Source organism: Pygocentrus nattereri, chromosome 19, assembly GCF_015220715.1.
Source record: "Pygocentrus nattereri isolate fPygNat1 chromosome 19, fPygNat1.pri, whole genome shotgun sequence".
NCBI lineage: Eukaryota > Metazoa > Chordata > Actinopteri > Characiformes > Serrasalmidae > Pygocentrus > Pygocentrus nattereri.
Genome location: NC_051229.1, coordinates 12,028,918 through 12,055,053, shown reverse-complemented (window position 1 = coordinate 12,055,053; position 26,136 = coordinate 12,028,918). Strand labels below are relative to the sequence as shown.

At 36.8% G+C, this 26,136-nt stretch overlaps 1 protein-coding gene across 1 annotated transcript in view; it reads left to right on the top strand.

Annotated features, from left to right (window-relative positions):
• cntnap2b (contactin associated protein 2b) overlaps positions 1–24,373 on the top strand; it is an 89,906-nt gene extending 65,533 nt beyond the window's left edge. The window contains exons 13-25 of the mRNA XM_017707397.2: positions 1,129–1,247; positions 1,733–1,817; positions 3,665–3,821; positions 4,731–4,858; positions 5,741–5,911; positions 6,582–6,800; positions 7,658–7,894; positions 8,692–8,916; positions 10,495–10,628; positions 11,096–11,189; positions 15,443–15,673; positions 20,268–20,342; positions 20,864–24,373. Of these exons, the coding sequence (XP_017562886.1) occupies positions 1,129–1,247; positions 1,733–1,817; positions 3,665–3,821; positions 4,731–4,858; positions 5,741–5,911; positions 6,582–6,800; positions 7,658–7,894; positions 8,692–8,916; positions 10,495–10,628; positions 11,096–11,189; positions 15,443–15,673; positions 20,268–20,342; positions 20,864–21,063 (2,075 nt within the window). The 3' untranslated portion in view covers positions 21,064–24,373. The remainder of the gene's footprint in view (positions 1–1,128; positions 1,248–1,732; positions 1,818–3,664; positions 3,822–4,730; positions 4,859–5,740; positions 5,912–6,581; positions 6,801–7,657; positions 7,895–8,691; positions 8,917–10,494; positions 10,629–11,095; positions 11,190–15,442; positions 15,674–20,267; positions 20,343–20,863) is intronic.
• The last annotated feature ends 1,763 nt before the right edge of the window (positions 24,374–26,136 follow it).

Below are 26,136 nucleotides of genomic sequence, written 5' to 3'. Positions count from 1 at the left end.
CTCGCTAGTCAGCTGATGAGCTGAATCAGGTGTGTTTAATGAGGCAATGTGCTGAAGTCTGCAGTGTTTTGGCTCACAAAGCCTGGAGCATGACTCCTGCTGTAAGAGAACTGGACACCGTTGCTAATTACTGTCCAATTTTTATTGCTAGGCCTTAATAAAAATCTATCATTCAATTAATTGTCAAAATAATTACTAGTTTACCTGACTGCTCATGTAATCAGTAGTGACAGCCCTAGTTTGAACGTGTTTTCTAATTGTGAGCAGCTGAACATATTGCGTATGGACAGCAGTGTGTAAATTGAGTAGCCATTCCCATTTCCATAATTTATGCTAAAGCCCTATTCTTATGGGATTGAACTGGGGGTCCGAAGGTAATTTCCTCTTTTACAGGTGCTCCTCTCTGATTTTATTGTTGTCCAAGTCAGCCATGTTGGGAAAGCCTTTTTTTGCACTGGAAAGGAGTTTTTTGATCCCTGCTACTCACCATGTTTAGTCTTTTAGCAAGCATATCCATATTAAACGTTTTCAAAGTCACACATCGTATGCTTCGGAAGTCTTTCGACCACTTACTTGGTCTGGAAGGTTGTCTGGAAGATGTTTCCATCCACTCTACACTGGGAGAGCATTAGCAGGAGGAGAAAGAAAATAAAATCTTATCAGAGAGATAAGATCCCACAGGCTGATTAAAGGGGTGATTATAATGGCAGCTACATAAATAAAGCAGTTTATATTCACACACAGCTACATCATGAAAGCATAACTTTCTATTCGTGGTGTATCAGCTTTTCATGTACATTGAGCATGATCATATGACCACATGTGACGCAAACATCCAGGTTCATAGAAATTACAGCCCTTAACTCATGTCTCCTGTAGGATTATTGTTACTTATCCTGATGTATGAGTTTTTTTACAGACATCCCACTGATGAGTTATTCTAATCACAACAGGGCTTTAGGTTTTTTATCCCATGCAAATATGCCATAAACATTACAAATGTCTTGTGGCAAATTACTTTCTTAGTTAGTGTTATCTCCCCATGTCAGACTAATTCCATTCTAATAATACTCAGTACTACAAATAGGTTGCTTTTTGATGTTGTATACATGTGTGGTTGTGTTTCAGAAGACAAAGTGTGGACGACGCTGGTAAATGATCTGCCTCCTCAGAGCGCAGTAAGCTCAGGCTCTGATCCGGCACAGGGAACTGTACTGAGGCTCAACTACAGCATGACTACTGACCAGGTGCTTTTCTCAATCTAGGTCTATGCTGAAATACTGCTGCTGTACTGTGAAGGACAAAGCACATTGTTACCCCTTAAAGGCCTCGATGTAGTATTGTCATTTTGCTACATATTTGATATATGTTCCATGAATATTTATATGTAATTGCATAATTACATAATGAATGGCACAACTATGCAAATAATAATATTTACATCCAGCATTCTGTATCAGCAGGCTTGAATCTACATCTAAAGTCCTATTTGTTTAGATGTCATAACAAACATGACAAAATCTAATTGTACTCGAAATTTAAACTGTAATAAAATACCTGCTCTATTATGTTCACAAATAGGGAGTCAGTAGAACTATTAGAATGTCTTAGCTTGTTTCAATGAGCTGCAATTAAGTAATTCATACAAAATCACAGCATGCTTTTATTCAGATTATTATATTATCTGACCTTTTCACCTTTTCAGCAGTGTTTGTGTTATTGTGTTGTTTAGGTAAACGCTATCACCAGCAGCGCAGAGCACTGTGAGCAGTATGTGGCCTATGCTTGCCGTATGTCACGCCTACTCAACTCACCAGGTAAAGAAGCATGCGTGTGTGTGTGTGTGTGTGTGTGTGTGTGTGTAAAGCAGAAAATCTCTATTCCCCCTCCCTTATTCCTCACTGCATCCCTCAGTTTATCTCTGTTAGAGATGGATAGTAGCACTCAAGCATACAGCCTTGAGTAAACGTATATTTGAGACTCTTTGCATTAATCTTAACTAAACAGTCCAGAGTCTGGATGTATCTATTCATCAACCTACGATTTATTGCAAAATTGTGCTCTTTAATAATATTAGTCCTATCACCACATACTTAGGTAAGACATGTGTTTTATTGGTTTCAACCTTTTTCACTTTTTCAGCATCATATAGATGTTCAGTGTTATCAAAACAAATCTTTTAGAAATGGCTGGTAGGCTCCAGCACCCCCGCGACCCTGAGGGATAAGTGGCTTATAAAATGTGTGTGTGTGTGTAACCGTTTTTCACAGTAGCCATAAAATGCAATGTCTGCTGTTTTCCCTGATCCCTTGACTAAACTAAGAATTTTTTTCTTCAACAATGTTGAAGGAATATTTTTGAATGATGGAAATGTGTATGGCTTAAATTACTTGAAAAACTTGATTTTTGCCTTTATAGGTGAGCAAGAAAATCTGTGATTTTATTTTGCTTAACAAAGGGTTAAATGCTTTATTGTGGCAGTTGTACTCAATCTTTAAAAATTAAGATAGTGTTTTTCATTTTATCTTGGCACAAGTATCTTTTTGGAACAGTGTGGATTGTTTTCACAGCAGGGACATCTCACCCCTCTCCTTTTACCCCTCATTGCTCACTAGCAGCTCAACATTTCACACACGGAGAGCCAACAGTGTCCTGGTTAATCTGATAACAGAGTTACAGGGGAAAATATTGCATCTGATTATATTCATTAAAAATATGAGTCAAGTTCCATTCTGCTAGCAGAATGACCGCTATAGGGAGATTGCATCAATATTTTTATGTAAGGATTGATTCTCAAAAGATAATATAAGGATCAGAAGATCCACCCATCCTTAGGGATTCTCATTTCACCCTCACTGCTTTCTCTGCCTGCTCTGTCCACAAGACAGCGTGTGAATGTTTATCTGCTCTTCCCAGCAGGAGCTAATGTTTGAAGAGTCCTTTAGTCTGAGTCTTCACAGATACTCTCAACACAGATTAGTACACCACTAGCCTACTGAGTCAGCTCTCTACGGGATTTGCTAAAGCAAGGCTAGGCTCTTACTGAAAAATGTTATGCTCAGCACCATTACCAGTGATGGTTTAGCTGGTCACCCAGCAGCATCAGACCAGCACTAGACCTGTAAAAACCACCATGCACTAGCATGGAATTCATGCTTGTCTGTGCTGGTCTTTTCAGCAGGGCGGACATCGATTGTAATTGCATTTCCTTACTTAAATAGCTCATCTATCAAAGTCAGCAAGCCCATCTATCTCTATAGAGGCTTACTAATTATCTCAACCTTGTTATTCCCACTCTAGATGAAGCTGTAATACTCTGAGAATTAGGGAATTATGTGGATTTTACTAGCTGAGCTGTAACATTTGTTCTTTTGGCTGAGCTTAACTACATTAGAAAAAACTTAACGTTCAAGGTGAATCAGTAATTATCTCACGATACTCAGTAATCCAGTTTGGATTTGGATTCTCTTAATAAATACATCTGAGATTCCTATTCTGTTCATTTAAAAAAGTATAAAACAAGCTGTCTGTGTCATATGAAAGGCAAAGCCCTCGTTATATCAGGTATTTATTTTTGCACAACTATGAATAGTTGCAGTATTAGATATTGTTAATAATAATTCTTTTTAAATTAATTTAATTCATTTGTGTTTGTTTGTGTTAGATGGCTCACCATACACCTGGTGGGTTGGCCGGGGGAATGAGAAGCACTTCTACTGGGGCGGCTCGGGACCAGGAATTCAGAAATGTGCTTGTGGAATTGAGCGCAACTGCACTGACCCCAACTACTACTGTAACTGCGATGCTGACCAGAGACAGTGGTGAGACCTATGTTCATTCAAAAAAGTGCCTAAAAGTGTCAAAAAAATCAGATTTACACAATTTTCACCTTGGCCCAAGTGTACTCAATGAGCCAAGACACATGTAGTGTGTGAAGTTATCTTTTTAGTTTTGCACTGGAGCCACAAGGCTAATGTAGCTAACACATGATGGAACCTTCTAGCCACCTGTTTACCATATACTTGCTTATTGTCTAAAAATGGACAAAAGTATGTTGCATAGTTAAACAGAAGTAGCAGTCGTCTTAAATCCTGCCTATACAGCAACCCAGGTCATTTGATTGTGCAATGATTTAGGCATGCAATTTACACAGTGCTAAACGGATGGTGATATGCTTTCGTTTGTAGCTACTATGCTAGACTAAAGACGTTTAAATTTGGGCTAAAGGGAAAATTTTGTAGTTTGGGGCCAAATCATTGCCCTAAACGCATACATTAAGAAAGTATGATGCTCAAAAGTGTTCACTATCTCACTATGTGGAATAGTACACATGTACTACGGATAACTAAAATCAAGCATAAAACCAGAGGTGATGGGTAACCAGTATCCAGAATGTTGAGGGTTCAAGTTCCTTCTGGTTGTGCCTTTGGGGATGGCACCCAAACCTGCTCTGCTATGGTGCTCCCAGACTAGACATGCTTAGAAAGCAAAATGATCAATAAGGCACAACATCCTGCCGATTGGTGACTATTTATAATTTTTTTGCGCATGTAGATCCTGATTCAGTGTTTGTTTAGGTGCTTTGTGTCCCCCAAAAAACAGTGTTCTAGTATAGCAGTTTTACTTTGAGACACTGGATACTTGCAGGCCTACATATTTCATGATGATATGTTGCCCTCTGGTGGTCAGAAGCTTTTATCTGAATCTAGTTTGTCTGTTTTTTTCCACAGGAGGGAGGACGCAGGTGTGTTGATGTATAAGGACCATCTACCCGTCACTCAAGTGATTGTTGGGGACACACAGCGTTCTGGATCTGAGGCCAAGCTTACTGTAGGGCCTCTCCGCTGCCAAGGAGACCGTACGTAGAACGATCTTATCTTTGATTTGCTTTTTAGAATGCATTGGGTACCTACTCACTCAAGTAAATGTGCATTTTGCTTGCTGATGCTACAGTGTGACCATTTGGTGATAGATATCTTCCAAACGTTTATCTGTTAAACAAAAAGTTCATTTTACAGTTTTTCCTTTTACCCCAAATACAGATAATCAGCCAAGATGTTTTTTTTTCCTTATTTACTTTTGTGTTAGACCCAGCTTAATAGAAAATCTTTTATTGGTTTGTTTGTTTTATTTTGGGGTTTTTTTGTCAAAGAAATCTGAAGAAATATTTTTCTACACTTCCATAGTTCAGTCATCGAAGTTGGTTGCATTTTCAGCTTCTCACAATCCAATTAAACCCAAACACAGAACACCAACAGCATTTTTTGATTGGCAAACAAGAAAATTGGCTAATTTTCTTCTTTCTCTATTTTTTTCTCAGTTAAAGCATCTTGAGAGTTACACTTCTTTTCAGACTTGTAGTGTTGAATCGTCTTCTCACAGTGGAAGGATGGACAGGAACACCTGTGTTTTTTCAGATCTAAAGCAAGAGTGTAGCTTGATTTTCTCCTCTCTCTCAAAGAGGAAAGCTTTAAGTACTGTTTATCTGATGGTGACAGTTTTGGTGGTCTACCAGGCCTGGCACAGTTGTTGAGAGTACCATTTTATCTAGAAAGTTCTGTTTTTCCCTTATTTTTGCATTGACCTTCCCCTTGCTTATACTAATGGATCATCGAATATCTAATCTCCTCAGAAATATCTCCTGAAAAAGTACTAACTAAATGGTGGTTGGTCTCTGACTTTTGTACAGTACTATGTAGCTATGTGAACTGTCTAATCTGTGCTTCTGTTTATCGCTTAGGCAATTACTGGAATGCTGCATCCTTCAACACACCGGCATCATATCTACACTTTCCCACATTTCGAGGGGAGACCAGTGCAGATATTTCCTTCTATTTCAAGACCTCGTCCTCGTATGGTGTCTTTCTGGAGAACATGGGCAACAATGACTTTATTCGCCTGGAGCTGAAATGTGAGTGATTCATGCAGTAAGACTTTATTCACCTTTTGACGTGATTTCAACTGGGCAAGAAATGTATCTTATAAGTATCTTGAAAACACTAATGGCCTGTAATGAGCTGTGTCATCTTACCAAGAATATACCATATAGACCATCAGTACTTAAGTGCTTTCTGCACCTTGACTTTGCCAGGCTGTTTTAACCCTTACATGGATACTTTAGGTAGCTAACAACCCATAGCCTTATTTTGAGATAAGTGACAAACAAAATATCAAAGTGTAGCAAAACATATATCATTTTATTACTTTGTTGCTGTCAGTAAACTGTGTTGACTGTTTTACTAAACTACGTAACAGCTTGTACATCAGTTTGTGAGTCGACTTTATTAATTAGCCCTTCATTAAAGGTCAGAGGGAGAATAATAGATGGGCAACAAATGGGCGACAATCTGTAAACATTCATCTTAAAAATGGACCTATAAGGTGGGTTTGGCTTGTAAAATGGTGAATTTGGAAGTGCAAGGCTAATAAAGTGTATGGGGAGCATAAGTGTCTGGGTTGCTAATGACCCAAATAGTTGCCAGTGCATGCATGCAAGTGTTATTCTTATTAGAAAATTTACTGGTGCATGTTGTGTTTTCAAATCCTGACACTCAGAGGAGTAACTGACGCTCTCCTTGCAGCTGCCTACATGGTGTCCTTCTCATTTGATGTGGGTAACGGGCCAGTGGAGCTGACTGTGCGCTCACTAACGCCCCTCAATGACGACCAGTGGCACCGGGTGGAGGCGGAGCGCAATGTGAAAGAGGCAGTGCTGCGTTTGGATAAGCAGCATAGGGAGGTGCGGGCAGCCCCGCCTCAGGGCCACACCCAGCTACAGCTCTACAGTCAGCTGTTTGTGGGTAAGACAAATACATCTCAATACACAATTGGTCCAATAACAATGAGGGCTGTCAAATTTAAATCAAAAATGTATTACTTTTTGTTTTGACTCAGTTAAAGCTTTACCTTAGTTTGACCATTCAGCCTGTCTGTAATAGTCCAGGATGAAGCCCAGCTGTTTATGTACTGTATGTTGCTGTGATAGGCTACAGTATAAGACTCCAAAGCCTTCACTGCAACAAGAATCCACAAGCACTATGAACGAGAGTGAGACTGACTGTATACATGATATATATTATACATAAACTAGTTGGATGGAACATATAATCACTGTTGCTCTCACTTGTGTTTACACAATGCAAATAATGTTATAGAAATATTGAAAGTAACAAATATATTCTGATGAATATTATTAGTAATGTATTAATAATAATAATAATAATAATAATGATAATTATAATAATACTCATAAAAATAAAAGCATTAAATAATAATAAACAATACAGCTTATGACATCCTGAAATCCAGCATCTCAGAAAGGTAGCATGCTTTACAAAAAAAAACAACAAAGAAATAAATAAAATATTTAATAAGAAAGAATAGATTTTAGTTTGTTCTAACTTTTGTGGTACATTGTATGACTGTAAGCCAAAATGGTGCTCTCAAAATAGTGTTGAAAATAGGGCATAGTTTCAGACATAGCCTTGGACTCTTTAGACCGTTTTTTCTTTGTATTGATTTTCTGCAAGATAAAAGACTCTCTGCAATGTTCTCAATGCATAAGGACTTCATATTTGTGTAAATTTATGTAGTGCTGGGGTGGTAGTGGATCTTGTGCCTGTGAATCTAAAGCAGTGATATTGATTTCACATCGCAGGTGCCTCAGGAGGGCAGAGAGGATTTCTGGGATGTATCCGCTCCCTGAAGATGAATGGCGTGACCCTTGACCTGGAGGAACGGGCGAAGGTGACCCCGGGGGTGAAGCCAGGTTGCTCAGGTCACTGTTCCAGCTACGGCATGCACTGTCAGAATGGTGGCAAATGTGTGGAGAAATATAATGGCTATTCCTGCGACTGCAGCCTCACAGCATTCGATGGGCCTTTCTGCACAGATGGTACTCTTTTAGGCTATTTCTGTTTCATATAGTTACTATACATATATATATATATATATATATATATATATATATATATATATATATATATATATATATTCACCGGCCACTTTATTAGGTAGTTATTGTGCAGTTGCATGTTAACACAAATAGCTAATCAGCCAATCACATGGCCGCAACTCAATGCATTTAGGCACGTAGAGGTGGTCAAGACAACTTGCTGAAGTGCAAACCGAGCATCAAAATGGAGAGGAAAGGTGATTTAAGGTGATTTGGTTGTTGGTGCCAGACGGGCTGGTCTGAGTATTTCAGAAACTGCTTATCTACTGGGATTTTCACGCACAACCATCTCTAGGGTTTACAGAGAATGGTCCAAAAAAGAGAAAATATGCAGTTAGCGACAGTTGTGTGGACGAAAATGCCTTGTTGATGTGAGAGGTCAGAGGAGAATGGGCAGACTGGTTCCAGATGATAGAAAGGCAACAGTAACTCAAATAACCAACCAAAATCTCTGAGGAATGTTTCCAACACCTTGTTGAAAGCATGCCATGAAGAATTAAGGCAGTTCTGAAGGCAAAAGGGGGTCCAACCTTTTACTAGCAAGGTGTACCTGATAAAGTGGCTGGTGAGTGTGTATATATATATATATATATATATATATATATCAAAATGAAAAATATTAGATATTTAGAGTACATTCATTTTTGCTGTGTAGGCATTTTGTCAAGAATTTCACTTACTTCTGTCTAATTAGTCACATTTTTGTTTTATTTGTGTTTTATTTCTATGTGCTGCAGATGTCGGAGGCTATTTTGAGAGTGGCACGATGGTCCGGTATGACTTCATGTCAGACAGTACCTCTGCCCCTGTGGGAAAGGGTGTGTCTGGAGCTCTGGGTGTGGAGGGGAACCTGACTCAGGAGGAGCTGAGCTTCAGCTTCAGCACATCTCATGCCCCCTCTGTGCTGGTATACATCAGCTCCAAGACACAGGACTACCTGGCAGTGGTGCTGCGCCATAATGGTGAGCACAATGATGTTGATCGGAAGAAGTTTATTGTCATCCCAACCAAATACAAGTATACGTGGAACAAAACAATTCCTCCATACGCACATGTCCTGTGTTTACAGCAGTGACCGTTGCTTTAAGACTTTAGAAGAAGCACAGCTTCTGCTAAAATTACACCATAACGTGGTGCTGAAATGGTAAACACCGGCTCTGTATTACTTGTAACTCATACTTCAGTATTTTTAGCTAGAATGAAATGTGAAATATCTACTGTATGTCAGTACAGTGTCACAAGCTGTGTCTGATAGACAGTTTATTCTGCATGAATGTGTGGAAGACAATAGAAGCTCAGCCCATAGAACCCTGTTGAAACCAGACTTTAATGAGAGTTAATGGCAGATTCAAATACAGACTGTTTCAGTGGAGCAAAGATAAATGTTGATTAGAGGAAGCCAGGCTTCACAGTCTGTTAAGTAATCATGTGCTTTTTGCATTTGAAAATTATTTCAATGTTTATTGGACTGTAGGCTTTTACAGATGTCATTTATGTCTACCTGGAAGCTTGGAGTTCATATATGAGGATTGATAGAGCTCTCAAAGAAACGGGACCACGTAACAAACCTGCCTTTTACAGACACTTTAATGCTCTTGACTGACATTGTCTCAAACTAAGAATAGTCTGGCATTGGCTACTGCTCAGTGTTGCAGGTGAGTTCAGAACTAGCATTTGCATTGCTGGCTTGGACAAACTTGCAGGTGTTTATGGTAATTTTCTATCGTCATTTAGAAAATATAGACAAATATAAAAATTTGATTTGCTAACTGTTAACACTAAAGCATATAGCTCTTTTTTTGAGAATGTGAACATTGAACTAAAGCTAAAAAAGCAGGGCATACATCCTATTTTAGAGGATTATGATATGCTAGTCCTGAGCACCTTAACAGTACACTTCAGGATATGGGCCTGAGGTCTATAATGAAAACTGGCCATTTTTTTTACCTTTTTACTTCATGCGTCTGGTTTTGTCATCATTAAAAAGACTATATAATTCTTTTCTTGTAATACTCTATTAAAAATAACTCTTGCTCCACCTCTAAAACATCTTCTAATGTTTTAGTACGTCATCATGCACCAGCAGACATAAAAGGTATTATGAACCAATAATATCTTGTTTCACCTCCAACTACTTGTCATCGAGTGGAAATGTTCAGCTAGCTCAGAGACCCTTCAATACTGTTTTTCACTCAGGAATATGTCACAGTACAAGAGGAAAATGCATTATGATTTCCCATTCCCCTTGACTGTGTTCTAATTAGCATGTTGTTCACAGGTTCAAGGGTTTTGAATTCTTTCACAAGGTGCTATACATAAATCTCTTGATTGTTAGCTCGAGCACCCGTCATCCTGATGTGATTTTGACCTTTTTTTAAACTATGCTTTGATTTTGTTCATATCTGACCATCCAATACTTTTATACAGGCCTGTGGGCTTGTAATATTGCATTTTAGATACATTTAGTCTCAAAAATGCTAATTTGTTCCAGTAGACACTTCTTAAGATGAGTCACTGAGATGTGATGTGGTCTCTCCCAGGTACACTGCAGATACGTTACAGCTTGGGGGGCTTGAAGGAGCCCTTCACCATCAGCCTGGACCATCGCAACATGGCCAACGGGCAGCCACACAGCGTTAACATCAGCAGACAGGAGAGACTCATTCAGTTGCAGGTGGGGCTTCATTGATGCATTGAATTGTTTCCAGTAACACTTTACTGCAGGGTGCTGTTCATGAGGCTACATGACACCTATGTATGCTTGTCATGACAGCTGACATACCCTACATTAATGTTTATCAGTGCTTATTCCTACTCATTTTCTGTAAAGGTTATATTTGCCAATTTTGATTAAAGTTAGCTAAAGTAGACTTTTATCAGATGACGCATGTTGGAATAAGCATTTATAAACATTGATGTAGGCGTATCTTGGATGTCATCGCATGCTTATGTAGGTGTCATGTAACCTTGCGTACAGTACCATACAGTGGTGTTTCCTTGCTTCCTAAAGAATCACGATTGGATTGAATCATTGCGAGATCAGCAAGGATCAGTGTTGATTAGAAAAGCAGAGGACACTGTTACGGTGTATGTAATTGTGTTTCACTTCATTTGTTTCTATGCCTCCATGTGTTTCTACAGTTAGATCATTACCCCACTGTGAGCTACTCTCTCCCTGATGCCTCTGACACTGTGTTCAATCTGGTCAAGACCATTTTCCTTGGAAAAGTCTTTGGTGAGTAGATTTGAGTAGAAGACAATCGTTGTTTAAACAGTTGAATTGGATCAAATTCATTCCTTTTTTTCCCTTCTGATACCTGATCCAGCATCTTCTGATTCCAACACCAAATGATTCCAATATGCAGTCTTTAATGGACATAACATTAAAATCAATTGAGTACCAAATCAGTACTTTTATGAAACCAGCAATATGTAGATTTTATATATTTTAGATATTTATAAACAGTATGTCTTCATATTAAGTATGAGAATAATATCTATATACCTACATAGATACATTTTCCAGGGCAGCAGTTCTCTTGTAGTGTGTCTATTTGAGCAGATAGCTAAAGAAAAAGAACAGTTATGTCTGAAAGTTAAAAAAGAAATAAAATCTGTGAGCTTTTACCTTAAATGAAGGAGAAAGTAGTGTACATAAAGTAAACATATACAATTCTGGCCTAGCTTTCCACAGAAGCACGTTACCTTTGACAACTGGAAATGAAAATGTGCTGCTATCTATTCTGAAGTAGCAGAACGGTTAGTAAATTGCCTCACTGTATTTGATTATTTTAAAATGATGTCACTTATTTTGCTTATTACTCTCTGTTGCTCAAAATTAAGTGCAGGCTTAAACGAAGCACCACTTTTTTCCCAATGGTGGTTATTTAAGCTCTTTTAGCTCTTACAGTTATTTACGGTTGTTAGAACTTGTTGAAACATTATTGTTACAGCTCTTCACTTTTACAGGGTACATTAAAACCAATGAATTGATTATTAGTCAGTTAATTCACATGAATAAATGTCAAAATACCCATGTTTTGCGGCCATAATGTTTTCCAAAATATCTACTTTAGAGCCAAGTACATCCCAAATAAGTTTTCTGGAAGGTTCTGTGTTCATGAATGATTACAGTATTGGAGAACTCCCAGCTCTAATCCACTCTCCTAGTTTTCCACCTGCTGCTCTCAGTAAATGAACTAGCTCCCTGAGCACTGACATCATCCTCAGAGGCTGAGAGCAGAGCTCCTGATCTGACTCCGGTTTCCAGGTTTTACAGCTGCTGGCAAAGCAGAAACAGTGTGAAACGCCCTGACCTGCTCTCAGAGCTGTACAGTACAGGCGTCAGGCAGCAGCCGAGATATCAGAAGTCAGATAGCGAACTTTAAAGAAGTGCTAGCTATTGTTATGTTAGCTAAAATAGCCAGGTGGAGGATCAAGCAATCACAGAATGACAGAAAAGCAGAAAAAAGTGGAAGGATAGAAAAAGCTAGATCAGAAGACCGGAGCTAGGTTCAGAGTGGCTCTGTTACTGGGAGACAACACCACTGCATTCAGAGACTACATCTGCATCACACAGGTAACAGAGTCTACTGTTATTGTCTAGAATATAAACCTGTTAGCACTGAAAGGAAGTGGGCTGTCTTGTCTGTTTAGAAATTGGAGTTTTAATTATGATTGTTCTACCTATGATTGGGTCCTTGACCACAGTTGCAGTGGAGATGCATTTATTTATAGGTATTTTGATTAATATAGGGGTTGCGATGCAGTACATGCACTGGATCAAATTAGGGGTGCACTGATGTGGGAATTGTGGGCCTATGCTAACATTTAGTATCTGTTATTTTACATGTGCAAATCTGCTGATGTTGATACATAAATATTTAGAAAATGTAGAAACTGAGACAAAATCCTGAATAAGCATTACAGAGAAATAAGATACAGTGCATTCAAAAAAAGCTAACATTTAGCACTGTAACCTAGTGTTACTCAAGCGTGCTGCTCTTCAGGAGTAATGGAAATAGAGGCTTATGCAAAAGTTTGTGCACCTCTGGTCTAATTGTGTGTTTTGTTGATTTTACAAGTGAAAATAAGTTCACACATCCTCTACAGAGGACACACCTCCACACATTTAAATAGACAATTACTGTTTATTTGCTGAATTGAACAAAAAAATTATAAAATAATATGGTGCAAAAGCATATGTGCAAAAGTTCTAGCACATTTTTGTATGTATGTTTTTGTATGTATGTATATATATATATATATAGTGTGTTCTCTGTAAAGGATGTGTCACCTGTAATTTGACCAGGTGTTTTTTGTATACATTTGTATACATCTATATCCCATTAAATACCAGTATGAAATACAGTATAGGTCAAATCTAAATCTGTGACTGATGATGAAACTTTTTTGAAAGTCTGTGGATACAGAGAGAATTCCAATCATATACAGTTCGATTTTATGCTGCAAAAAATATTTACATAAATTTGAATGGTTTCCACTGTTATAATGTGCTCCAACTGACACCATTTACATTTTGCGTATATTCAGATATGTTTGATAATATTACTTGTTTGTTATAACTATGCTTTCACTGCCAGGTCCTGTTTTATTGACGTTTTTTGATATATTAAAATGTATGGTGCCAAAACAACAATACATTCTGTATCATGACATGTATGTATTGTTACACCTGTCGGATCCTGTGTATGTCATTTGCATTCTAGACAGCTTGCTGTCTGTAGCTCGGCACTTTGTCTTTGTTTGCAGTGGCTAGGAGCTGGGCTTGCAGTAAAATAAGAATGGACATGGTCAGAGGACAAAGATACAGATGTATGGTCAATGTCACAGGGTCTTTATTCGTTTGGTTTCAGAGATTGCAAAGATCTCTCCTTTCCTGTCTGAAAGGCCCCCCACTCCTCTCTATCACTCTTTATCATCACCTGTTTGTCCTTGTGCTTTGAAGAAAATAATTGCTTTTTCCTCTCTCGCTGTCTCTTTCGTTTCCCTCGCCCTATTTCTCTCTCCTAGTTCTAGGCTTGTGTCACAGTGCCAGATATTTCAGTTTTCATGAATAATGTTAAAGGACATGAGAATGTCATAAAACATCTGACATAAGCTATTATGCTTTAGCTTCTGAAACTCCAATGCTGGAACAAACCTGCCCTGAAATAGTGCTTAGTGCTCCCTCACACGTATGGTGTGTATGATTTTAGCTGTATAGAGTGATTCAGTAGTTTTAGTATGATAGTCTGCTTTTAGACACGCAACTTAACTGAAGTGCATCAGTTAAAAACGGCCTTTTTATTAGTTTTGAAGAAAAACGTTTGTGTGAGACTGGGATCAGAATCTGCCAGTGCTCAAGGTTTCAATATTGCTATCAGAAAAGAAAAAGAGTTGTGATATTGCAGCATCTTTAGCTTTGAATGTTTCAAAATCACTTTGATTCCTGCACATTTACCAAAGGCCTGAATCCACCATTATTTTTGATGAACAAGGTTTTCACATTATGACTTGTCATATCAGATGTTCAGTGTTTAAGCTATAATTTTTAAGCTTTAATTTATTATACTGCCCAAGTTGGACAGTGATCTAATACTCCGTAGTACCATAGTTGTTTAAAGTTAGGGTTATGTGTAGGGCATAGATATACATATTACATAGGCACATCTGGACTTTTGGATATGATTATACAAAAAGCATTAAGTGACTTGAAAAATGTTTTGTTGATTTTCTAAGTGAAAATAACACATTCTCTATAGAGACCACACTTATGTATGGCATTTTCAGCAAATGTTAGTGTATTACTTCAATTTATTTGCTGAGTTTAGCATATTAGCAAAAAATGTGCCTTTAAATGTGCAGGAGTGTGTTCTCTTGAGAATATGTTAACTTTTTTGTCAATTTTTTTGCACACAACTTTAAAGATAAGATAAACCTAAGCCCAAATCACTTGTTCCTCACCTGCAGTGTGTATAATATAAAAGTATTTACAGTCTTAGAAAAGACGTAAAATGAAAAGAAATAAGTGGCCATATAAACATCACTATATGTTATATATAAGACAGAAGGGTCATTTAATGCACCTGTAATGAATGCTGCTCTTGTAATTATGCAATCAAGCACTAATAGAAGGATCACTGTAACACCTGCAATGTTTAAGGTATATATTTACACATATTTAAAGCTTTACCCAAGTGCAATAACCAACCCTTGTTTATAAGTAAACAAAGCAGGGGTACATTGTTTATTTTTAAGCAAGAACACTCAATTATGCTCCACTACGGTTTTTAGCTTGAAATTAATGTACAGGACATTTATCAGTGTTTCCAATTTTCTTGAACTGCTTATTTTTATTTTTGATCACTGACTCACTGCTAGTTTCATTACAGAGTAGTTTGAAAGTGTTGGCTTGGAGTTTTTATGCTCTAGCAACAATAACTGCTGTTAAGTTAGCTCATAAAGTGATCATCTCTTGTCTTTCAGAAACGGGTCAGATAGATCCGGTGCTGATAGAGCGGTATAACTCCCCAGGCTTCGTGGGCTGCCTCTCCAGGGTGCAGTTCAACCGCATTGCCCCACTGAAAGCTGCACTAAGACCGGCTATACCATCTACTGCCTCTATTCAGGGGGTCCTTGTAGAGTCCAACTGCGGCGCCTTACCACTCACCATCCCACCCATGTCCGCAGCCTTTGACCCCTGGCAGCCGGACTCAGGTGAGGCACTTTGAGCTGCATTTGAATGCTGTGTCTGCTTGTGTCTTATCTGTCTGTGATTACCCAGTGCCCACCAAACCAGACTGTTCTAGCTTCAGATGTATGGCAAATAAGCGATGTCACTCTCTTTGATATCTGATGCTTCAAAAGAAACGACCAATAAAATTCACCAAAAAGAAGAGACAGCAGCTGTAAAAATATTGGAATTGGTCATAAAAAATATATGGTCTTAAGAAAGCTTGTTGTCACCTTGTATTGGAGTAATTGAATTATAAATGAAAGATGAATAACATTTAGACCTAAAATTTGGCCAAAATAAGATGCTTTAGAACCATCATGTTGCCATTTAAGCAGAGGTTTCTGCATGTTTAATGAGATATTTATAAACACTATCTGCTTATTACATTGAAAAAATTATCATGATTATATTGATAGAAATAATTCAAAAATGAATGGAATAAGTTCTTACCACATTAACATATATACAAGGTACCATGTTCTCAAGTGAACATTTTGTCTTCTTCTTATAAGGTTAAAAATTCTGAGATAAAAGGTTTTGTTATGTCAGCGACAATTCGTTCCTGCAATTAGGTACATAAATGTTCTTTGCTCTACCAGCAGTGAGCCATCAATGGCTTATTACATTAGTTTCCCCTGGAGGGTAATATTGCTGCATGGGCATTAGAAAGGCTGCTTTATTGATCCAGCTCTTTGACCATGCGCTTCCATGTCCTCCTCTGAGACAAAAGATCTGTAGCTTCACCTCTTCTTCCTCTACCTCCTTCCATTCTCACCGTTTCTGCTCTGTTTTGATAGAACAGCTCTGTAGGCTGTGCTTTTTTCTGTCATTGCTCTGGTCTACACAACACAGTCCATGTAGCCTTTTGGGACAGCAGGGCAGGGACAGTGAGGAAATCAATCACTGTGTAAATCTCCAGCACGTCCTGAATGATCTGCTGTGTAATGTATGATGTGCCTTTAGGTCTCTGTGTATGTGAACTGCAGTAAAGCAGAGCAGCCTCCAAATACAATGTTATAGAAAGACAACCAGCATGCTAGCTATTGTTAGAGGGTATAAGGGTATGAAGGGGGATTCCATAAATTTGTCTTAACTTCTTTACAATTCAGTGGTTAAGGTGTAAACAAAGTCAGTCAGAATGGTTTGAGGTAAAATATTCCATTTTACAGATGTTTCTGTGGTGATAGGAACCAGAGATCATGACGTCTACAGCACAGATATAGCCATTCCATTTACTGTCCGAAACCACCTTTATATATTTTTTAGTTTTTATTTATATGGTTGATTGAATGATAAAATGGTGGAAAATCTTGAAAAATCTGACGTTTTTGACTTGAACGCCCTGGATGTAAGTCATAAAACAGTGTTTCGAGCATCAGTCAGAGTATTCATAACCTTTTTGTGTAAGCTTTCTGTGGCTTAAAGTGGCATTAAACATTTTAGAAGAAACCCATAAATGTAAGATTTTTCTCTGTTAAAAATGATGATAACCGTTGTATTAGCTTAGTTTAATGTCATTTCAATTTACTATCATCCTTTTCTTTATAACAAATAAAAATCAGGGTAGCTAGGTAAATCTCCTGTTGCTGTACCCGTGTCTTAAATGGTTTAATGGTTTAACCTATTTAAGGTGGAATGGGAAATTCAAACAAGAAGCTGGCGAATAGCTGACTTCAGCTTGTTATCACAGACAAATTAGGGGTTGGCAATAATCAACCACTACTCCATGTAACTCAGTTCCAAAAGAGAAGATGATGCTGAGAAACAAGGAATAGGGGCAAAAATAAGAACGAGCCTGGGCATTCATTCATTCATTAACATGTAATTTCCTATCATAAATGCAATTTTAATATATCCAGGAGACAAAGTTCTGAAAATGATCAGTTCATGTGCTGATTTGGAGTTTTTTTTTTTTTTTTGGCAACATTCACTTCCTCATCCCAACCAGCAGGTTGCATGACTGCCAAATTTACTGCTAGAGGTCCTGGGGCATGCTGACTCTGTTTTCTCTGTTTTTGTTGTTATATTATAGCCTGAATCATGTATTTTTATTCACAATCTAAGATATGGGATGTAGAAGATTGCTGAAGATCTTCCTGCTCCTTTGAAACCAAGAGATATTCTTACGATGCCCTCAGTGAAAGGCATCTGTGATCAGTGTCCCGTAGAGAGGATTAGTGTAGCACTGGCGAAAAGACAAAATCCTGTGTGAGTGTGATACTGTGTATGGGTGTGAGTGGGTGTATTCAGTGTTCCTGAGTTTCAGTCACGCAGGGCGTGAGCCGTGCTGAGATGGCAGCTGAAAGGAGCAGACGCTTTATCACTGATCTGCAGTCATGCCAGCCTCGGCCTCTTCACTCCTGCTGACAGAAAACACTTTCTATAGTCATAAATATAACCTCAACCTCCACCTACCTACTGTGCCACAATTGAAAATATAATTCCTACATTATTAAGAAGGATGTAACCATTTCTAGGCCTGTCACTAACATCTATATAGAAATGTTAGCTGATTAACTGACATCTAAATAATTGAGTAACAATTTAACTGAAACTTTTTGTTCACTGTATGCAATTATTAAAGCAATGGTTTGGCAAAATATCTATTTCTTGCAGTCGTCCACTTGCTACAGTTGTAGTCTTTTAGCTGAGACATGTTTGGTTTCCAAATTTTGCTTCTTTAGTTTAGCACTTGAGCCATGAGGCTAGTGTAGCTAACAAACACTAGAAGTCAATAGTCACCCAAATTTGTTCTGTGAATGCATCCCCAAAACTTTTCTCAGCTCACTCAAGCCTCCTTGGTCAAGAGACCTAAGGTCTCAAAGACTTTTCAGCAACCTTAATAAAGAGCGAGTTTAAGTGAGTTTAAGTCACAATAAGTGGCTGCTTGCAGTGTTTAGTTCCACTGTGAAACTGTGAAAGTTCATTTTTACAGCTTACAGTACATCATACAGAAGTCCAAGCCACACTGATATCTCTGTGCAAACATAATGAAGAGCAAATTTAAGTGAATTAAGTGATTTTAAGTTAGTTTTTTTGTACTCACAGAAAGGATTTCAGTGGCTATTGACTTCTAGTGTTAGCCTCATAGCTCTAGTGCTAAACTAAAGAAGCAAAATTTGGACAATAAACATGTCTCGGGTGATCGACCACATAAACAAACATTACTGACTGTTGCCCTCTAAGATATCAAATAAATAATCATTCCTCACTGCTGCCCTCTTAAGGCATTATTAACCTCAAATAAACAAACATTGTTCATTGTTATTCTCTACAGCTGTTATTAACATCAAATAAACAAACATTACCCATTGTTATTCTCTACAGCTGTTATTAACCTCAAATAAACAAACATTATTCATTGTTATTCTCTACAGCTGTTATTAACCTCAAATAAACAAACATTATTCATTGTTATTCTCTACAGCTGTTATTAACTTCAAATAAACAAACATTACCCATTGTTATTCTCTACAGCTGTTATTAACATCAAATAAACAAACGTTATTCATTGTTATTCTCTACAGCTGTTATTAACTTCAAATAAACAAACATTACTCATTGTTATTCTCTACAGCTGTTATTAACTTCAAATAAACAAACGTTATTCATTGTTATTCTCTAAAGCTGTTATTCACCTCAAATAAATAAACATTACCCATTGTTATTCTCTACAGCTGTTATTAACTTCAAATAAACAAACATTACTCATTGTTATTCTCTACAGCTGTTATTAACATCAAATAAACAAACATTACTCATTGTTATTCTCTACAGCTGTTATTAACATCAAATAAACAAACATTACTCATTGTTATTCTCTACAGCTGTTATTAACTTCAAATAAACAAACATTACTCATTGTTATTCTCTACAGCTGTTATTAACATCAAATAAACAAACATTACCCATTGTCATTCTCTAAAGCTGTTATTAACCTCAAATAAACAAACGGTACTCATTGTCATTCTCTAAAGCTGTTATTAACCTCAAATAAACAAACGTTACTCATTGTCATTCTCTACAGCTGTTATTAACCTCAAATAAACAAACGTTACTCATTGTCATTCTCTAAAGCTGTTATTAACCTCAAATAAACAAACGTTACTCATTGTCATTCTCTAAAGCTGTTATTAACCTCAAATAAACAAACGTTACTCATTGTCATTCTCTACAGCTGTTATTAACCTCAAATAAACAAACGTTACTCATTGTCATTCTCTACAGCTGTTATTAACCTCAAATAAACAAATGTTATTCATTGTTATTCTCTACAGCTGTTATTAACCTCAAATAAATAAATGTTATTCATTGTCATTCTCTAAAACATAAAGATAACACAATTTCTCTTGTGGAAACCACTGTCAGTGATCAACACTAGGCATCTGGGTTCATCTTTATCAGAGTAAAACTGTATTAAACCTAAACAAATAACAATCTTAATAATGAAATAACAACATAAGAATAGAAATCACTGTTTTTCAATCTTTCAGTATTGCCTCTCTGATTTCATATGGGTAAAAGGAAACCTGGCCACTTGAAACTGATTTACTTTTGTCATTATTTTCCATTCAGCCGGAATCCAGTTCCCGTTTAATGAAGAGCGGGTAAATCGGGATGGAGTTAACCGGGACTCTGCGATAATTGGAGGTAAGGAAAGATCAGTATTCACACATTGGCAGTTCATTTCTAAAATAAACTGAGCTCTACAAAATATCAAGAATGACATTTTAAAGATTCTTGTCCTACTAATAGGATATTCATAGAGGTGTAAAAGAGTGTTAATACGTCATTCTGATAGATGACAATTCAACTGCATCAGTTTCAGAATGCTAAAATGTTATAATTATTATAAAAATGTTTTCATTATTTTCAAACTTGGTGTGTTTGCTTGTTTTTTTTTTTGCCCATATTTTTGCTGTGTAAATATCTCCTCTAGTCACGTTTATGTATTTGGTATATTTTTAAAAATGTTTTTGAATTGTGCCAAAATATCCTATGAAATGGTGAATTTGGAGATTGAATCCAATTGAGGTCAGAGATTTACATCCGAAAACATTAGTGAAATAAAACTATTCATTTGTGTTGCCTGTATTATTATTAATAATTATTATAATTATTCTTTCATTTGTTGCTAATGCACTGTTGATTGGTTTCTTTTGGTTATTCAGGCATCATCGCCGTGGTGATCTTCACCATCCTCTGCACACTGGTGTTCCTGGTGCGCCACATGTTCCGTCACAAGGGTTCCTACCACACCAATGAGGCGAAGGGGGCAGAGTCGGCAGACTGTGCCGACGCCGCCATCATTGTAAACGACCCTGCCTTCACAGAGACTATCGACGAAAGCAAGAAGGAGTGGTTTATTTAGTCGCATCTTCCAGGAAATACAGGGGATGTGCAGAGAGCGCCATCCAGTGGAACCATAAGGTTTAAGATTGACACAAAGAATTTTGAATAAAATGGACTCGAGTGTGAAATACGGACTCAAACGCCTGTCGGGACATACAGTGGCTGGCAAGTCTGTCATGTAATTACGTTGTATGTGAACGAGTGAGTGTAACGCAAGGACGTCTATCAAATCTGAATCCATCCCATGCACATATAGGGAGGCATATTTTCTGCATTCCATGGACTAAAATACTAAAGCAGTCGGTGCATTTTTATCATGTTTGATTGTACTACAAATGTCAATTATCAGTGTTGGACTGCCAGACAAATGATCAGCAACCCCAATAGCGCAATGTATATTTATTTAAGTTACAGACGATGACATTTGATTGTATTTAAATGCATTTTTATTGCCAACGTCTTAAAACCAGTCACACAAATATAGAAGCATGGAAAAAGAATGACATTCCTCAATGTTGCGTCAGTGTTAAAGCAGCACTTTTTGTCTTACGTGGTAGTTTATGTTCTTATAGTTATCTGGAATCTGTAGCTGTATACATCACCAACTATACTTGCATATGCTCACATTTTGTCTCCTTTATGGAACGTGGCCCTTTTTGAAGCTTAATTGATCATTATCATTGTGGCATTTCAAACACAATTTTAAAATCAATAAGCGCAAATAAAGAGGTTCGATTTTATAATAACAAACCCTAATAAACAGCAACTTCAAAATCTCATAGCTTGTTAATGACTGTTAGTTGCATATTAGTTACATATGCAATACAAAATACTATTTAAATGATTAACCCTTTATTTAGTGACATACAAATAATCAGTCATTATTTACAATGATCGAAACCTACTCCTTTTATTGTAGTTTAACAGAGATTTGATACTCATATCTCATTAGAGCATATACTTTTAATAATCATGAATAACTACGCAGTAGTTTTCTGCATCGTGTTTCAAGTGATTAAGTAGTTATTCATTAATGCGATGATCATTACGTGGTTAATATATTATCGCTGTCCAAAGAACATCTCCATTTTTACCATTTGAACTTTTCTACATCATTTGAGCACAGCTCTGTGTGAACACTGTGTGAACATGTCATGATGAATGGACCAATCAGAATGCTCCAAAATGACTGGGAATAAAATCTCTCAACATTAACTTCTATTAAAAGTTAATAATATTTTTACCCTCTCCTGTAAAGTAACCATTTTGGAGATACTTTTTGGATAGTGATTATATAAATTTTAACAATAATAAATATGAATTGGACCCCTGTTATAAGGTTGTGACTTTGTAATGTATTTCTAAAGGATTTTGTAATGTATTTTTAAAAAAATAATAATATTACTGATTACACTCAAATATAAATTCATAAAAAGCATTTAGAGTGCTTTAACTGTTTGTATATCACTAAGTAAATGGTTAGTAATTAATTGTAATTTTTGGTAGCACCTACTATTATTATTATTATTATTATTACCTAGCATAAACAAACTATTAGATCATTATTTAGTTGCTGTTTATAGAGTACTGTTATTATAAAGTGTTATCATAAAGTAAGAGGGCAATTTGGTTCTTTGACCGATTCTGAATGATTTAGTTATATGTCTCTTGGTCAGCCCTTAATATAACAGTCACACTTATGATATTTTAATCTGGAATGCAAACAGACAGGAGCACAGCTTTATTTCTTATTTGCTTTTGCAGTTGAATGTACTTCTAGTTTGGGATTTGCTCATTAACTACTTAACAAAAGTACTTACCACCCATTAAAGTATCACCTTCGCCATGTGTGTTTTTGCCATGGCAAAGTCCTTTTTCAAAGCCGAAGTATGTCTGTTACGTTGGAATTCTGAACTTTGTTGCATTTTTATGCGTTCTCATTCCCATGTGTTTACATTTTCTTGTCTCTGTTAAACAAACACAGAAGTTTCTTCATCTGACTGACTGTAATCTCAGGTGTCAAACAGATGGAAACACTCAAGATAAAACATTACAAATACTTGTGCATTATGAAGTATATGACCACATGTGGGATTTTCATGCAGTTCAAACATCCGTATATATTAGAGGAGCAATGACAGGCATTTTGGTCTTTTCACTGCCAGTTTCTTATTTCTGCTTCATTGCTCACAAATGCATTCTTTCATAGCAACTGTTGCTAAGTGGGACAAGCTTACAGAGCATTGAATCAAATTCAACATAATTCATTTAATTTGCTGAGTAACAATGAATGTGTTTACGTGCACTCAATAACTCTGGGTCTATATGAGATTTCTGCTTTTCAACCAGCCAATAAACTCACAGAAGATGATGTGATGTAAACATAATGTAAAACTTAAACTTCATAGCACAGCTTTTTTTAAAAAAACATTGCACCACTTTACCTCAAAATGTGAAAATACATCATTATAAGTTAATATTATAAGATAAATCTTTTATTTTGTGAAATCGGAAAGAAATCAGAGTAACAGTTCACATGTACTTAGAAATCTATTCAACTGAGCTAAAATCCAGCGCTCTTTATCAGATTTCTAGGTCGGAGTGTGCTGTTTACATGACCGTTTGAATAATTAGATAACTGCAGAAATCTGATTATGATGGGGTTAGTGAGTGCATGTGAGTTTCCATTTCAAAATGTTGCGCTACTAAATCAGAAAGTCATGGAAGCTTCAACACGGTTCCCACCATGCTAAGATTAGCTTGATTACACAACAAAAACTACACCAGATCTATCCTGACAGTGTGATGTTTCACATAAATACAAAATAAATATCATTTCACACAAATAACACTGCAAACTGATGTCTTCTGACAAAAGCTGAGTTGTGTGCTACAATTAAGCATTAAGTTGAATAGGATCTCTGTTAGCATTCTGTAAAGCTTGTCCAACCTAGCAACCGTTCTTAAAAAAAGCAACACATTTGTGGACGGGGCATGGATAAGTCAACTGGCCAATAGGCTTCCTTTCACAAGATTCCTGTCAGATCATTCTGTTTCTCACAAAGATTCTGGATTCATTGAGACATTTCTTGTCACCATATAGCATTTCACACCTGTTATGTTTGCTAATTTTAATTTTTGAAAAGCATAATGAGCATATTTTCATGGAAAATTCTTTATTCTTGCTCCTTTCAGGTACTTCCATGCAGCATTACTGTTAATGTACGTTTTTCATTTTAGGGAACATGGTCTTCTGGAAACAAACTTGGCTAATTCCAAGTCTTAATCAGATTTTGTCGTTTTGACAATGAATTACTGTCTTGATTCCATGCAAAGTTTGTTTCTTTTTTGTTTCATATTCAATAATGTCTTACTGTATTATACAAAAGTCACTTGTTAACAACTGCAAGAATATTGAGAGTTCGGTAATGAAAGCATTGCAAATACCAATAAAATATAGGATTGTTTCTGCTTTGATAACACAGTGGACAAGGACATTGAAAGCTGATATGACCTCACCAACATCCATCATTTAAGGCATAAATTACATCTCAGCAGCTGCCATGTACACAATATGCATAGCAATTTCTACTGTACATAGTTTTATAGTTATCAGATATATATTGCTGTCTATAAAATATTGTTTAGAATTCAGTGGAGAAAATGTGACCAGGATATTTTAAATATATTGCAATTTATTTTAGAATATAGCTAAATATAGCCTAAACCCACGGGTGTTGTTAATTCATGTTAATGAAACACCCCTCCAATACTCGGTTCCTTACAGAACTGCAGTGGAACAGCACGTTCTGCATCTATCAGCATTGGAAATGAGGATTGTTGGACTCTATTCTTTTCTTTTTGGGATCCTTTCAGTGTAAAATAAAAAGCTAGGCTCCAAATTCAAAGGTGTGAACAACAGTAAAGCAGTCTAGCAGCTTCACATACAGTACTCACCACTTCACACCACTTTAATTTCAGTTTCCAGTCAAACGGCTCACTCTTATATCAGTAATATCAAACTGTTTTTGCATAAAGAAAGAGAAAATCAAAGAAAAATATGAGAGGGAAAAAAACTAATTCTTAAAACTGTTAAAAGAATAAGAGAAATGGAGCTCCTAACAACCATGCAAGACCTGGTAGACCATCAATACTGCACTCTTAAAAAGACGGGTCTTCAGGGGCTCTTTAGTAAAAAGTGGTTCTATATAGAATCATATACACTCAAAGAACCCTTTGTAGAACCACAGGGCTCATGAAGGGTTCTTCAGATTGATGTTATAGATGGTTCTATATACAACCTTTTTAGAAATGGTTCTACATAGCACCAAAATGGTTCTTCTATTGTTACATTTTTACCTTGTAATAGTAGAAGAACCCTTTGGGGTGCTATATAGAACCCTTTTCAAAAAGGTTCTGTATAGAAGCATCTATAGCACATTTATTGTTTATGCTTTTATGCAGAACCCTTTTCTTTATTAAAGAACCAATGAAGAACCATCTTTTTTAAGAATGTGTCCCCATCAGATAATCAGTACTTAAAGCTTTCATCTGTCAGAGGGAGGAGAAAATCACGCTCCACTCTTACTTCAGATCTGGAAAAATCCTCAAGTGTTTCTGTTCATCCTCCCACCTTTAGAAGACAACTTGACGCTTTGGGTGTGAAAGGATAGGTATCCGTCAAGAAGCCTTTACTGAGAAAAGTAAATAGATAAAAAGGAGAAACAAACTAAATAAAGAAGCTGCTGTTGTTTTCAGGTAATAAACTGGCCTCAGCTCATTCATATAATCCAGTGATATTGTAAATAAGACTTAATGGGTTTGGAACATGCTTAGGCACAGATTTCCTAATATGGACAGCACGCAGACAACAAAATGAATCAGGACATCAGCGGTCTGGGATGGAAACTAGGCATCTGAGTGCATCATATCGCCCTCAGACTAAAGTGGGCAGGAGGAGGGCAGTACTTCTTTTTATCATCATTTTAATGCAATATTATAATGTGCCATATAATATTATTGTTGTTCAAGTTTATTTGTCATTTGCACAACATGTCAAGACATTTATGCATTGAAATGCTTGTGGTGAGGC